Below are 16,213 nucleotides of genomic sequence, written 5' to 3' on the forward strand. Positions count from 1 at the left end.
ATTCTGCTTTGCATAAAGTGATCAGCACACGCAACGCTGAATCTTTTTATTTATATAGCCTGTCGTATTAATTATTTCTAATGTAATGAAAAGCAACACCAACATAGTGTTGGAGTTGCTTTGAGTGACAGCTTGGTCTGTCTGAGATGAATAAAATGAGGCAGAGAGGAGGAGAAGCGGGACTCGGAGCTGAGTCAGTGAGAGAGGCGCACATTATACTCTGAGCTGGAGAGAAGGAGGCGCGCCGCTCCTCTTCTACACATTTCACTTTCCAAACACTGACGGGAAAACAAAGGAGCCACCATGTAGAGTCCGCCAGGTAACGCTCGCATTATCTCGGATCAGACGGTTTCTTCTTTGAGTGATCACAGCACCGATTGTGCTGCTTCGGAAAGGTGTCCGCGGAAGTTTATCGATCCATCCATCCTGGAAGAGACGCACTGCTTGTTGGATGGATGCGGGCTCCTGTTTTCTCTCTCTCTGACACCTGCGGACTCTTGTGTTCATTAAAACTCTCAGGTTTCGGCTTCGAGGGGAGTTCATCTCCATTTTGGTAAGTATGTTTGTTTTTGAATATCTCAAATTTAAAAGATTCATACTTCAGGTGAGCAAATTCAGATATTGTTGGAGAAGTTATTCTTTGGCGGCTTCTTGGATGGAAACGCGTTCCGATTCAAAGGAAAAAAATACACTAGCTGATATGACTAATCTAAAATACAGTTTGACATTTATACAAAGATCGGCGCTGATTTAATAGATATAAATTTTATTGTTTACATTTAAACACAAAATAATCACGTTATTGTGTGTTTAAATCTTAAGCAGGTCCCCCTCTTGTTCATATTCAACAGGTTTGATTCAATTCCTTATTCTGCGCTACTGAATAGTAATAATGCAGCTCACGGTAGATGGGTTGGTTATTATTAATTCACCTTTCGGTGAGCTGATTCGCGCAACTACATTTAATGATCACTTTACTGTTTATGTTGGAAACCGAAACTACCAGAGAAGTAAAGCAGATCATGATTGGGACACCTTATCTTCGATTTTTACCATTTAGCTGCTTTTGTCACCAGGATTCAGAACCATTTTCCTCACAAAAAATATTATAAGGTTTATACTGCTAGAGATCCCATTTCTGAAAAAAAAAAAACGTTTTGCGCCTTATGTTGGGGTCCTATAGTATGACACATGTGCATCAATAAATTAGAACCTGATTGAAAAGGTTTTATATAATAGTATTTTTTTTTTAAATAATTCATCTAAACAGTGAAACTCATATGGTGTATATGTGTTTCATATATTTATTTAAACCCCAAAATTCCATTTTTCAAAAAATAAGAACATTACATCAACACCAATAAGATAAAAAAAAATGTTTTCACAGAAATTTTCATTATGATCTACATAATCATGGGGAGGACTAACTGGACAGATGTCCAGCAGACACTTACTGTCCCCCTCCACAAGGACGGTAGGGAAGAATAAAGAAACCCTAACCCTAACCCTAACCCTAACCCTAACGTCATTGCTAATAAAACCGACAGCGTGTTGTATTCAGACATACATATAAATGGAAAGTTGAGTGGAAGAAAAACGTGTGACATAATATAACTCTATGATACTTTATAGATAGCACTTTCCATACAGCTGAATTGGTTGGGCATTCAGGTTTTGGGTGAAAAATACACCCTGTAATATCACACAAAAAAGATAAACTTCTTCCATAATGTTTTAGCACTGTTAGAAATGTTCAGTACTCTTGTGTAATAATGCTTTGCAATAAACCTTATAAAATATTATAGTTTCAACAAAACAAGAAAAAAAAAATCATTCAAACAATTCCATAGTTTTTATAATGAGAAGAATAAAGATTTACAGTTTAAAGTCCGTCAAATCATTTTACGTTTAGGCCTAATAAGAAATTTTCCAGAGCATTAAAATCGTATGTTTCATATCTGCCATGGTGGATTATTATGGTTTGAACTTTTTCTGTTAGATTTTAACAAAGGTGCTCAGAGTGGCAAGGCATTTTTAAAAGTGAACTGACTTTAAGCTCAGCATAACAGGCTTCACAGCAGCAAGCTGTCACTGGGAATGATCATTTTCGCAGCTGTGCAGCTGCAAATTTTGACCTGTTTTGTCTCTTTTCTTCTGTACAAATGTTCTTTAGATGCCAGTACCTTTTGAGAGCAGTCACATCTAAAGGAAGCCTTTGTTCAGCCTTCTGCTTCGTAATGGCAACAGGAGTAGCAGCATGGCTTCCTTTTGCCAGGGCTGCGGCCATTGGCTGGATGCCTGTGGCCAACTGCCCCATGCCCATTGCTCCAAGAGACAACAGCAGAAAACAAGATGAGCTGATCATCCTTAATGTAAGCGGCCGTCGTTTTCAAACATGGAGAACAACTTTGGACAGATACCCTGACACCTTGCTGGGCAGCTCAGAGAAGGACTTCTTTTACAATGAGGAAACCAAGGAGTACTTCTTTGACCGAGACCCTGAGGCCTTTAGGAGCATCCTCAACTTCTACCAAACAGGAAAGCTTCACTACCCCCGTCATGAGTGTATCTCGGCCTATGATGAGGAGCTGACATTCTTCGGCATTATCTCTGAGATCATTGGTGACTGTTGCTACGAAGAGTATAAAGACAGAAAGAGGGAGAACTTGGAGCGGCTGCAGGATGACCAGGAGGAAAACAAAGACCTAAAGCAGCCCAACTTGAACTTCAGAGAGACCATGTGGCGTGCCTTTGAGAATCCCCACACCTCCACATTAGCCCTGGTCTTCTACTATGTCACCGGGTTCTTCATTGCCATCTCAGTCATCACTAATGTGGTGGAGACTGTGCCCTGTGGTGCTACCACCAACCAAAAAGACATGCCATGTGGCGAACGTTACACTGTGGCGTTCTTCTGCATAGACACTGCCTGTGTCATGATATTCACAGTGGAGTACCTCTTGCGCTTGTTCGCCGCACCCAGCCGTTACCGTTTCATGCGCTCTGTGATGAGCATCATCGACGTGGTGGCCATCTTGCCATACTACATTGGCCTTGTGATGACTAACAACGAGGACGTGAGTGGTGCCTTTGTGACTCTGCGTGTTTTCCGAGTGTTTCGCATCTTCAAGTTCTCCCGCCACTCCCAGGGGCTTCGGATCCTGGGCTATACGTTGAAGAGCTGTGCCTCAGAACTGGGCTTTCTCCTCTTCTCGCTCACCATGGCCATCATCATCTTTGCCACAGTCATGTTTTATGCAGAGAAGGGTTCCAGCTCCAGCAAGTTTACCAGCATCCCAGCTTCATTCTGGTACACCATTGTCACTATGACGACATTAGGGTGAGTAGAGCATAGATATACACCATATTTATGTTTGTTTAAAAAAATCGAAAGAACCATGTATGAGTTAAATAAACTTACTAGATGAGTTTGTTTGGAATTTTTCAACAGACTGAATAATGTATGAAAACCACATTGACTTTTATATGAGCGCTGAGGCAGCCTGCTTCCATACTTTAGTACTTCGCAGCTTATTGCAGACTGCCAGTGTGAGTTATCTGGAGCAGTTTATCATGTATCCATCAGGACAAACACTTGTGGTGTATTGTTTGCTTTATTTAATGACGGTGGTTGAATACACTCTAAACATGTTTATAAAGAGGAAAAGCAACTAAAATTGGTGTTAGCTCTTAGGATTTACCATATGAAATCTAAAATGAATTTTATCTATTGTAATTTTTTTCTTTGCTTTTAGTTGTTTGGCCTGAAAGCAAATTTAAAATATCAAGATTAGTCAAATCAACATTTACACAGAATTAATATTATTATATATATTTTTTGTGGTGAAGTATTATCTTTGTTCTACTGCATTCGGTGCAAAGCTTTCTGTGGAAGCAGCTTCATTGCATTACAAAGTGAGAGTTCTCCTCTCTGAAGGTGGTGTCCTTTGAGAAACGCTCGGTCACCTTTACAATGATTTCTCACTGCTCCTAATCGCTCCCTTATGCTTGCTCAGAATCTGTGGCATAAATGGCAAGGTGAACTTATAGTTCGTAGGGTTTCTGCAGTTTGGTTCAGCACCATCTCTAAAAAGGGAAGGATTGAACAGAAATTATGTACTTTCCTAAAGAATCCGAAACAGCTTTATTGCTGAGTTTGAACACATAAACAAGGAATTTGTTTCTATGTTTTGCTCTCATTATTTTTTCCTTTTTTTATATAAATAAATGAAAATAAAAAAGTATTTTTTAAATGTACATATATACACAAGTGACTTTACAAGAGAAGATAATGTGAGATCCGTCCAAGTATGCATGGTGTTGTTCTGGAACTCTGACTGTCAAGTGTTCATCAGAGAAACAGCCAGGGCCAAGAAACTGTCTCAGTGGTGGCTGGTTTTAGCAGACATCGCTCTGTAGCACCAACCTGAAGGTCAAAGTCTAAACAGTTTTATGTGCAGGGTGTGTGGGGTCTGCAGAGATTTTAGCTGCCCTTTTCCTGACCCTAGACCTGTACAAGTCCTGGATGAGGGAAGGCCAGCCCTGGTGATTCTCTCTGCAGTCCTGATTGTTTGATGCAGTCTGGACCTGTCCTGTGGATGAGCCAAAGCACACTGAGATGGACAAAGACAGGACAGATTGAAATATGGCAGTGTGGAAGATGACCAGCAGCTCCTGTGGAAGGTTGTACTTCTTCAGTTGCCTCAGGAAGTACAGTCTTTGCTGGGCCTTCTTCTGAACATTGTCTATGTGTGAGGACCATCTCAGGTCTCGAGAAATGGTGATTCCTAGGAACTGGAAGTGGTCCACAGCAGATACAGTGTTGTTGATGATTGTGAAGGGTGTGTGTGGGAGTGGTGTTCTCCAAAAGTCCACCATCATCTTCACAAGACTGTGGAGTTGATGGTGGTCTGAGTGAATAAAGTTCAAGGTGGTTCGGACCTCCCCGGTGTAGCAGCCGATCCATCTGCTGTCTTTGTGCAGACTCATCACTGTACTGGATCAAACCAATAACAGTGGTTACATCTGCAAACTTCATTAGTTTCACAGACGGGTGTGCTGAGATGCAGTCATTTGTGTAGAGGGAGAAGAGGGGTGGGCAGATAACGATGATAACGATGATAAAAAATCATTTCCACCTTCAATAATTCAAAATACCTCTTATGATCTACAAAACAAAGTTTTGTGAAACAAAAGTTCACAAAGTACTTGGAAATGACAACATCAAAGTGTTCTTTTAAATAAGGCCAATAACGGGGAATGACTAGCGTTTCTGAATCTGTTCTATCGTCCACAATGTTTTCTAGTTTACTGTCTTCATCCATGTCTCTGATGTTTTTTTTGTGTCACAAACAGTCCTCCCACTGGACCCCTTCTCTACGGGCAACTGTTCTTCCCTCTTCTTTGTTACGACTTTTATGCCATGTAGTTATCACAAATGTACAAGTAACAAGCTAGTTTTGATAATGTTAAAAGTAGAAAGTATAGATATTTGTATTCAAGTGTAGAGAAAATAGGTAAAGTTGTCAGAAAAATAAATACTTAACCAAAGTACAGATACCTGTAAATACACTAATGAAGTATTTGCACTTTGTTACTTCCCACCTTTGTACAAAGGTCACAGTCACATTGTGACACAAACTTGGTTTTTAATTCAACAAAGAAGAACGTGTTACAAATGATTATTTTCCTACTCAAACAAAGCATGTTTTGCCATTTCTTCCAGGTTTAGGGGTAAGAAACCACTTTGGGATGCTGCATGATGCACTTTAGAAGTAGTGACTCTGCTAAAGCGAAACATGCAGAGAAACAGAGAAAAACTAAAAGGCAGCAAAAACTTCTCGTAAAAATTTGATCAGATTTGTTTTTTACTCAGAAAAATATTGATCGTATTCCTCCTTTTGTGGGAGCCTTGACAAACTGCAGTGTGTGTTTCATTAAGTGAAGAAAAACCAAGAGCTTTGCTTGCTCTGAATCACATGTAGGGATATTAAAGATCAGTTAGGTTTCTTTGTAAGATTAAAAAATATTTATGAAGATAAAATATGACATAAAAGTTACATACTCTGGCAAGATCATTAGTACACCAACAGTTTGATTTTGTAAATGGTTGTTTTCTGCATGGAGGTTTAAAGTATTGTTACTATGTTTTTAGTAAAAAAAGGAGAGAAATGGTTTTCTTATGGTGTTCATTATAAAAAATGAGCTGAACTGAGGCTGCTGGACAGGATAATGTGTGGGCTGTCACATTCCATCTTATTTGACCCTTAACAAGATACAAAAAGATTCGATAGTCAGACTGTTTTTTTTTTTTTTGGAACCAAGTATATTATTCCTGTCTCAGGTTGACATGTATCACTGGCAGCCCTGAAACTCTCTTCTGGCATTACATCAATTATTTTCAACTTGTGGAAAATAGCTTTTACTTCTGTATATGTGCTCAGTGTGTCAGTGTTGTTTTCTTTTGTACAAATCCAAAAAAAAAAAAAAAGAAAACCCTGGACTTGTGACCAAAATAGCTCTTATTAGTTTATATAATGTGTTTCAGCTGAACAGGTTGTCTCATCCTGATCATATTTGCATGTGTGTATGTGTGGTGCAAGCGTTATCTTTTGTATCAAAGCTACAAAAGGTAGAAATGCCAAGGTGAAAGCATTATGTAAATTTTAAAACTAAACAATGCGTTTTGAACGCAGGGGCATTATGTGTGACATACAAAAGGCTGCAGCACTGGGAGTCTGCAGCTCGGACAATGCGATCCTCATCACCAACCAAGGACATTGCTGTGAGGAATACTTGTAACTCACAGTTTAAATTTTATGGAGTTGTTGTGCTCATGCTGCAGTTTAACACAATTTATCATCAAAACCTAATATAAGATATCTTAGAGCTGGTAAAGTTAGAATTCACTGTAAAGGCTTATGAATCTTTACATAACGATCCTGAGAGTTTTAGTTAAAAGAAAGACACATGCCATGTTCTGCTGTAGAAAGCTGCTTAGGGTCAGGGGTAAAAAAATGTGTGTAAAACTACACTGTTATCCAAATACTTTAACCATAACAGCAGAACGTCTACTTTCATCTTTTCCAGAGTGTGATTCAGTATTAAAATTGAACAGGGACTTCACACGTTGGGATCCTCTCTACTTCGTGCAGCGTAATGATTTCTTTCCCAGGACACTTGGCAGTATGTGGCAAAGGCTTTGGTACTTTGTTCATGATGTCTTGCTCTGTCAGTCTGCCAATATCTGGTCCTCTGTGGTTTAAGAGGAGAGAGTTACGATCCTTCCTCCAATTGCAAGATATTTGCAGAATTTCTTTTTTTAATAATTCACAAAACTCGGGGGTGTTGGGTCCAACTCTGACTTCAAAATCTAATATGCTTAAAAAGTGATGATAGTTGCAGATTATGTAGAGTTTATTTACATCTCTGTTGATTCACATTTTATCAAATCTGCCACACATATAGCAGATTTAAACCTCTGTTGGTGGCCACATATTGATGCTTGTTATCAGCTTGTATTGTGGATAATAGTCAGGACCTAATAGCATGGTTACTAAGCACAATTATTCTATTTGCAACTTGTTTTTAGAAAATGGTTAAGATGGTTGTGAGATAATTTCCTAAACTAACTTTTGAGGCTAATGGAAAATAACATTAAAGCAGATACTAATAAATACTTTACCTCCTCTACTTGTTGTTGCACACTGTCAGTCAGCTGTATTTGATGCATGAAGGAGGGTTATCGTCTGGCATAGTTCAATGATTTGTGTCGATGCTTCAGACATACAGCACCTAGTGTCATTCTCCTGTAGTGGATCACTTCAACAAGTGATAGCAGAAGAAGAATTGTAGAGAGAGAATGTTTTAATTTTGCAGTCTAAACAAGCTTGAAAGTTGGAAAGTAAGCTTTACTTTGAACTTTTTTTTAAAGTTTTGCAATTCATTTTCTTTTCTTAGTAATATTCGGTTGTTTAGGTGCCCACCAAATGAGCATGCCCGCATAACCTACCTTGGTGCTCTTCCTGTTTGCATCGTGTTTTGCTTTGCACGACAGCCTCAAAGCAAGTCACATTGACAGAACTCAGACCCACTTGATATGGGTTGTGCCTTTGGCATGCAATAACATCCATAAGGTTAACAACAGCAGGTATAAATTCACCTTTACAAACTGTTTACTCTATAATTAAAAAGTCAACAATACCTGTTTGCAAGTTTGTCCTCCACAAAAACCTTAGTCTTAGCTTGACTATCAGAGAAGCATTGCTCATTTCATAGTAATATGGTTGCTACTCTGGCTCATACCTTGAATAATTAACTAGCCAGTACCAACATTTTTGGCTCTCAGTATAAGTTTTTAAAGAGTAGAATTCAAAAACATTCTCAAACAAAATCTAACCTTTAAAAGCAACTGATTGTCAGCAGACTATGAAGACACTCACCTTTATACGTTCATTCTGCTTATCTCTACATCCATCCCTCCATCATTTACACCTGCTTAATTTTACGGGGTCAAGGGTGTACACATAAGCAGTGGCTAATGTGTCCTTGTTTTTTAAAATCAAAACAGTTATAATTAAATATTGTTAAATTTGTTTTTGCTGTCAACAACTATAGAAATCAATATAGCAACAGGCTTATGTTGTTAGATCCTGTTTTTAACTTTTTTTTTTATATACCAGGATGCTGAGAATCTCTTGCAGTTTTTTTTTGTCCAACATCGGAATATTATGCAATGGTAGCACATTTACACTAGCTCTAACATCCTTCTAAAAATAGCATGTGCTAAATACCTTATTAAATGTATACTCCATGAAACTACAAAACTCTGGCAAACCTAAAACCATTCAAATGCCTTTTCTAGGTAAAGTATGCACCACTTGATCTCTTTCAGTCTCTATAATGTTCAGTAAAAGGTTTTAGTCTATATGTAATTGCAAAAGCAAGTTAACAGCATGTAGCCTCTGAAAAGGCTCAGTGGTGTTTCCGGACCTTTGGCTGTCAATCCTTTCACTTACTGCCGGAGTATTGTTCAGGTGGTGAGGTCACTAAAACCCATCTGTCAATGCACCTAAAAAGCCATGAGCAAAAGTCTTTTGTACTGTGATTGCAGCTTTTTATCCCCTTTAGACTCCAAATGAGCTCTTAATGATTTCGTAGTGAGTAAAGAAAAGTTGAAATCTCAGGATTTCTTTGTGCTTCTATATGTGCTGGTGTTTGTAAATTTGTCACATCTTCAAATTAAAACACTGAATTCGTCACAGTGTCATCCATACGCTACCTCACACATTAACTCAGAATTTTTGGATGTTTTTCATGAATGAAGGTAATATTTTAAACTATAGTTATGAAAAAACATTTGCTAGATTTAATGATTTTAAATGATGAACTTAAAAAAAGTGAAAGATAATTTACTATCCAGAAATGACTTGTATGGGGTATGAACATTCTTACCTTTTTACATTATTTAGTAGTTGATAAAAGTTGTATCTTGATAAAGAAGCACACTATAAATGACCTTTGACTTTTGACCTTTGACTTTGTCTGGAAGTGATGATTTTGTGCAATCATCTCTCCAGAGTCACACACTGCTTTACTTACTGGAGGTGATGTTTCAAATGTTTTACTGAAGAAAATCCAAAATATTTGGGTTTAGAGCTGAAGTTATTCACCAAGTGACTCAGATAAGTTACCGTAGCTACTCAGATGACACACAGATCTTCAAGACAATGTCACAATGTGACTATGAACCCATTCAAGTGTTTGGTAGATGCATAAAACAAATCAACACATAAATGCAGCATTTTGTTGTTGTTTAATAAAAACTAAACTGAGGTAATTATTTTTTAACCAAAGGAGGAACAATCAAGAGTTAGCACACAGCTTCAGTTACTACAGCTAGAAACTACAAATCAGGTCAGAAATTTGGGTTTAGTGATGGACACAAACCTGAACCGTCAGAGGCACATAAAGGCAATTAGTGAGTCTTTATACTGGCTCCCTGGATCTCAGAGTAAAGACTTTAAAATACCTTGGTTAGTTTATAAACCACTAAATGGCTTAGCACCAAAATACATTAAAGATTTGTTGTCATTGTATCAACCTTCCAGACCACTCGGGTCTTCTGGTTCTAGTCTACGCTGCATCTTCATAATCAGAACCAAAGCTGGGGAAGCAGTATTCAGTTCTTATGCTCCACCAATCAGCCTCAGCTGACTCAATTACACAAAATTCTCAAAGCAAAAATATTCACTTAAACTTTTATTTAATTTGAATGGGTGTATGATGTCCAGCAGTCATTATGTTTCACAAGGAAACGTGATTGTTTTCACACATGCTACTCTTGTCAGTGGGTTTAAAAGAGGAAGAAACATGATAATGAGAGTGAAATCCAATAAAAGACCCAGAGTTCCGTTAATTTGGGATATTATCTAAAAAATGGGAGTGGAGAAACTCTATATTAAACTCCATTATTGTAGCACATTAGAGCAATGTCAACAACTTTGCAAATGGATACATTTCTGATTCTTGAAACCACAACAGCCTCAGACATAATCTTTAGAGCAACAAGCAGAGGCTCAAATTCAAGTGACAAACTTACATGCACCTACTCAACACAAACACACTTATTTCTACATATACGGTCACCCATCCACCCAGCCACCCACAGACACATCCAGACACACCCACGTAGCCATACACTAATAATCCAAATGGTTGAAGGTCATACTTCTGTCATCAGATGAGAACAGGCTGGCTTTTGAACTTTGCGCTGAAAACAATCCAGATAATCCCTTTCCTCTTTGGCCCGGACGACACAACCTCCATGATGTCCAAAAACAATTTGAGATGTAGACTTGTCAGACAACAGCACACTTTTCCACTTTGCGTCATTTCGTCTCAGATGAGATCATGCCCAGAGAAGACGGCGCATTTCTGGGTGTTCTTGATATATGGCTTTTGCTTTGCATGATAGAGCTTTAACTTGCAGTAGATGTTGTAGCGAGCAACAATGTCAACTGATCTAAAATGTGTTCCTGAGTCCATGTGGTAATATCCACATGGACTCAGGACTTACAGAATGATGTCAGTTTTTAATGCAGTGCCTCCTGGGAGATTAAAGGTCACGGGCATGCAATGTTGGTTTTCGGCCTTGCTGCTTACGTGAAGAGTTTTTTCAAGATTCTCTGAATCTTTTGATGATATTATGGACTGTAGATTATGAAATCCCTAAATTCCTTGCAATTATAAGTTGAGAAACGTTGTTCTTAAACCGTTGGACTATTTGCTCATAAAGTTGTTCACAAATTGTTGAACCTTGCCTCATCTTTGCTTGTGAATGACTGAGCCTTGCGGGGATGCTCTTTTTGTACCCAGTCAAGACACTCACCCATTTCCAATTAACCTATTCACCTGTAGAATGTTCTAAACCTGTGGTTTTTAGCTTTCCTCAAAATTTCCTTTGTAACTGGATGAAAACAGCTGTAAGATAAATTAAATGCAATCTGGGCATGTTAACTTTGCACATATTTTGGCAGCACATATAACATATTAATATAAAGGGGATTTATATAATGGCCTTACCCTTGAAGCATAGGTTTTAGTCTTTAATGTTGGCAAATAATTGAAAAAAAGGTTTTAGTAAAGAGTAGGTTGCATAAATATTCATTTACAGACAAAATGATTTCCCTTAATCATAATCATGTCTGGACTTCATGACCTTCCTCTGTGTGTCTTCTCATTGTCTGTATGAGCCCAAGCGGCACAGCACAGCAGCAGCTTTGGTAATGGGCAGCAGCTGAGGGAGCTGAGGGGGGGAAGGAAAGAATGGCTGACTCTGTAATCAGCTTCGTTCACTGTCCAGGAAAAAGAGAGTTAAATCAACCTCAGGTAGTTGATAAAAAGATCTGGATTCAATCTCAGCGAGCTCTGCTCCCCCCGGCTGCCTGCTGATGCCGGTGCAGCCCGAGCTGGCTGGATACACGGACGCTGGCATGATAAGGACAGGATCTGATGATGAGGAAGGAGAAAACCCTCTCTCACTCTCTCTTACTGTCTTGTTCTCTCCACTCTTCCCCTTGTCCCCTATGAGCCTTCCAATGGAGCAGCTATTTTTAGAAAGCTGGCTTTATGTGTGAAAGGGACTTAGCAGTCTGTGCCATAATCCGATGCATGATCCAGACACAAAAGATGACAGTGGTCATTTTTACCTGTGTTACAGGTGCACTAAAACCAAAGGTTCAGTGGCAAACTGCAGCCTCATAACTTTCACATCGCTAAAATCATTATTAACCCAATAATGAGAAAAATATTAATGAGGTGTGCATTGAAATCTGACTCTGGTGTTATAATTAGAATTATTCTCCCAGTTGTGGAGTCCTGGTCCTGGACGGAGGCTTGTTCTGTAGCAGTAAGTGAGAGAAAATGTTGTTATGCATGTAGGTCATGTTCCCATCTCTGCCTTAATCAGTGGCTATATATAATTTGCTTCTTTCTTCAGAGAGACTTTTAGCTCTCTCCCCTCTGCGTTCTCCTCTCAACATCTCTATTAGATAAAGTGGACTGGGCCCAGGGGCCGGAGGCAAGGGAGAGAAGTCAGACGTCAGGTTCACAGAAGTTCTGTGCATGGTGCAGCAATGGTTAGACTTACCATCACACAGGCAATAGTCCAAATCTGGCTTTTTTGCTAATATCAAACAAACATCAGATTTTCTATGAGTCTGAACAACACAAATCATTTTGGTTTCAAATACAATATACACCGCTTCACATGTCCTAAATCAGATATGTATCTAATGTTTTTTTTAAAACAACCTCAGTCTGAAAGGTCATGTTACATTTTATTGGATATTTACCAACATTTTGCGCTATAGGAAGCAGGAAGGAGCAAGATCAAATATAAACAATTTAAGAAAAAAACATGGCAGATGTTGAGACTGGTGCTCTATTTGTCATGATGAGGGTGTTGGTTGGACAAATGTGCAGAGGAAGGACACCAGGACCTGGACGAATTCAAGTAACTTTCTTTACTTCTTCATAAACCAGGCAGGAAATCAGGAGCAAGAGAAACCAGAATCATGCCAGGATACACGATACAAAGACCAGGTGGTATAACGTAACAAACCAGTGGGGAACTAAGGCAACAAAGGAACATATACACAAACAGAAGCATTTCTGTTTGTGTATATGTTCCTTCTCATGTCATATCTCATGACGGAAGCGTCGGCAGGACCCCCAGGGATGATGCAAAATAGAGTGCCGATCTCCGCCACGGCTCTCCCTCCACATCCTCGAGGGTCAGGGGGTAACCCTAGCCAGTCCATAATCTGGTTGGCCACTTCCAGTCGCCACCACGACGAGCTGTGAGAGGTAAGGTGTGAGGACTGTAAAAACAGTTCTTCCCAGAGGACCAGACCAATTAACATGATAACACAGACAGAAGGTAAACAAAGACTAAACTGTGTTTCAATAAACAAAAACACAAACTAATACTCAGACAGATCCAGACATTATTTAATAATCTCAGGCTTACCCTGTTGTTAGGGGCTGCTGGTTTCAGCTCTCTCTCTCCTACTTCCTCTTTCTAGAGTTGGTTTCCTTTAAACAAAAGTCTTGCTGCAACAGCATTTATCAACATTATAGTATACTGTTGGTGCTGTTGGTTTTAATTTTGTCAGTTTTGATTGCACAACAATTTTAGAATTGATACAAATAAGTAGACATGCATATCATCCATATTTCCTCTGTTAATAGTAGTACTAGATTAACGTCCTATTAAAAGTATTTTCCTAATCAAAAAAGTGGTAATATTTTTTGTTATGCTTGTTTCTTACTTTTGAGAATGATAATAGGGTAAAAAAAAAAACATATTTGCTTTTAGCTATATTTTCTTTATTTAAGAAGTTTTATTCAGGAACGGATAATCTACAATCTTTGTCCTGAAATCTGTGTTTTATCTTATATTTTGCACAGGAAGATATTTGTTATACTCAACCCCATTTTAAAACTCTCCTCTTACAACTGACTATATGTTTTTCATCTTTCAGGGGCACACAGATAAAGAATTTTTTTGGTTTTGTTTTTATTTTCTTTGTGGTAGCTCGTTATCAATGGGGAAGATATTTAATGTATCATCTTTTGTTATGCTCACAAGGTAAATACAGCCCTGCATTCTGGTATCTCAATGCTGGAAGTTGTATTAAGTGAAGCGCTGGATAGCATTCAGGCTAGTAATTAATTCTGGAATGGCAAACATCATTTTGTTAATAATTCAGGCTCCTTGTGCCAAGCTGACGCAGAACTGGAAAGCAGTTCAGTGTGTTTTGTAAGTGGCAGTGTTTCACACAAATCATCAGAGGTTACTGATTGTGGTGGTTTTCTATAAACAGCCAGCTTTCAAATGGAATTAATGGAGTATTTTGTTGTGTTGCTGAACCCCGTGGGGTCAAAGTGAGAGCAGCGGGTTGGAAATTAGAAATATTCTTGCCTTTATCGGGCCAAGAAGTTCTTGGAGCCAATTTCCCAACCCAGGGCTCTTTAATAGAAACCTTTTTAATGATAGCTTTGGAATTTAATTTAGCTCGAACACAGGTTCATTTAACACCTAAACTAATTTAAAAAGAATTAAATGTTGAAAGGTGTCTGGCAAGCTTAATGACCTCAGCTCTCTCTGGCTGGTTCTCGTGAATTTGCTGTAAAGTGACCAAATGTTTGTGCCAGTTTGCCATGTGGACAACATAGAACTTACCCAGCTTAATGTGCACAGATTGATAGACACATGTTTAGATGGACAGTGGAGAAACTGGCTAATAATACCACAACACTATGTTTTCTCTGCATGTCAGACGCAGCAGCATTTGTATCAGTTCATTGTGACATGAAAGGTTGAAATAAAAAAAATGCTTCTGGGTTGATTCTGCTGGAACTGTAGTGTATCTATATAAGTGGCAGTCACACTGAGATATTAGCACAAAGCGTCTCCCGCCAACCTCCCTCAGTTTGCCCTGTCATCTTTTAGACACAAGGATTTCAGCAAACACGTACTTGGTGCACCTCTGAGTTATTATTATCTATTAATTATACAGTTTAGGTAGTTTTTTTCATGTAGGTGTAAATTGCATTGTATTTCACCACCAGGACCTGTTCTATTTGAATTAAGCTGTATTGTTTGAAAAATGCCTTCCTGGTAGTGTTTAATTCTGTTGAAGAATTAGGAACATATGGAGTTTAAAAACACATTGTCTCTTTGATAAATAAAAAAGTAGAAGCATGAAAACAAGCTATAACATCAGTAGTCAAACACTGGCTGGTAACTAATTGTGGCTAGACGAGTAAGTTGTGTAATAATTTCATGTTTGGGCTTTAGAGATGCATTCAAGGAAAATCATTCATCGTGTTATTGTGTGTTATGAGTCCCAGTACAATCCTGCCCAGCATGCCAACATTCTGTCTAAATGTGCCTTGCTAAATGTATTATAAATATGGTTGAATAGGTATCAATGAACAACCCCAGACTTGGCAGCCTTCTACAACAAATGTCGAAGTGTTCCTGGGCATGAACTGAACAAGTTGCCTACCAATCTGTGTATTGGTCAACACGGCAAAGCATGCAGCTTTAACATCAATCATTAAGTATTACGACAATCAAAAAAAGTGCATACTTTATGAAGCAGTAGAACAGCTCTTTATTAAAGTTTTTTCCACACAAATTGAACTAGAGCTGCAAAGAAAACACGATACATGCAAAATTTTCCGACATATTCAATTTAGTTCAATTCAGTTTTATTTATATAGCGCCAATTCACAACACATGTTGTCTCAAGGCACTTTACAAAGTCTGTTCACTTGAATCATACAGATTTCAAATTGGGTACATACATCCAATTAATCCTAACTATCAAACAGTGTAGTCAAATTTAGTTTATTATTTAAATTGGTTAAAAGATTTTCGTTTTCTACCTAAGGAAGCCCAGCAGATTGCATCGAGTCAGTGATTTGGACCATTCACTCCTCCTGGATGAGCATGTAGCGACAGTTGCTTGCGTTGACTTTGCAGCAATCCCTCATACTGAGCATGCATGAAGCGACAATGGAGAGGAAAACTCCCTTATATATCTCAAAACAGAGCAGGGGGGATCTAATACTGATGTTTCTGCAAACTTTCCATTGTGCAAAGGTCCTCAAAAAGTAAAGATGTGAGTGAATCATTTTTAGT

General features: G+C 38.5%; 1 protein-coding gene across 2 annotated transcripts in view; it reads left to right on the forward strand.

The window, feature by feature from the left end:
• Positions 1-242: 242 nt before the first annotated feature.
• LOC124856353 (potassium voltage-gated channel subfamily D member 3-like) overlaps positions 243-16,213 on the forward strand; it is a 165,151-nt gene continuing 149,180 nt past the window's right edge. For both annotated transcript variants that reach the window (XM_047346704.1, XM_047346705.1), the window contains exons 1-2: positions 243-553; positions 2,174-3,340. In XM_047346704.1, the coding sequence (XP_047202660.1) occupies positions 2,238-3,340 (1,103 nt within the window). In that variant the 5' untranslated portion in view covers positions 243-553; positions 2,174-2,237. The remainder of the gene's footprint in view (positions 554-2,173; positions 3,341-16,213) is intronic.

The sequence above is a fragment of the Girardinichthys multiradiatus genome, chromosome 20 (assembly GCF_021462225.1).
Source record: "Girardinichthys multiradiatus isolate DD_20200921_A chromosome 20, DD_fGirMul_XY1, whole genome shotgun sequence".
NCBI classification, from domain to species: Eukaryota; Metazoa; Chordata; class Actinopteri; order Cyprinodontiformes; family Goodeidae; genus Girardinichthys; species Girardinichthys multiradiatus.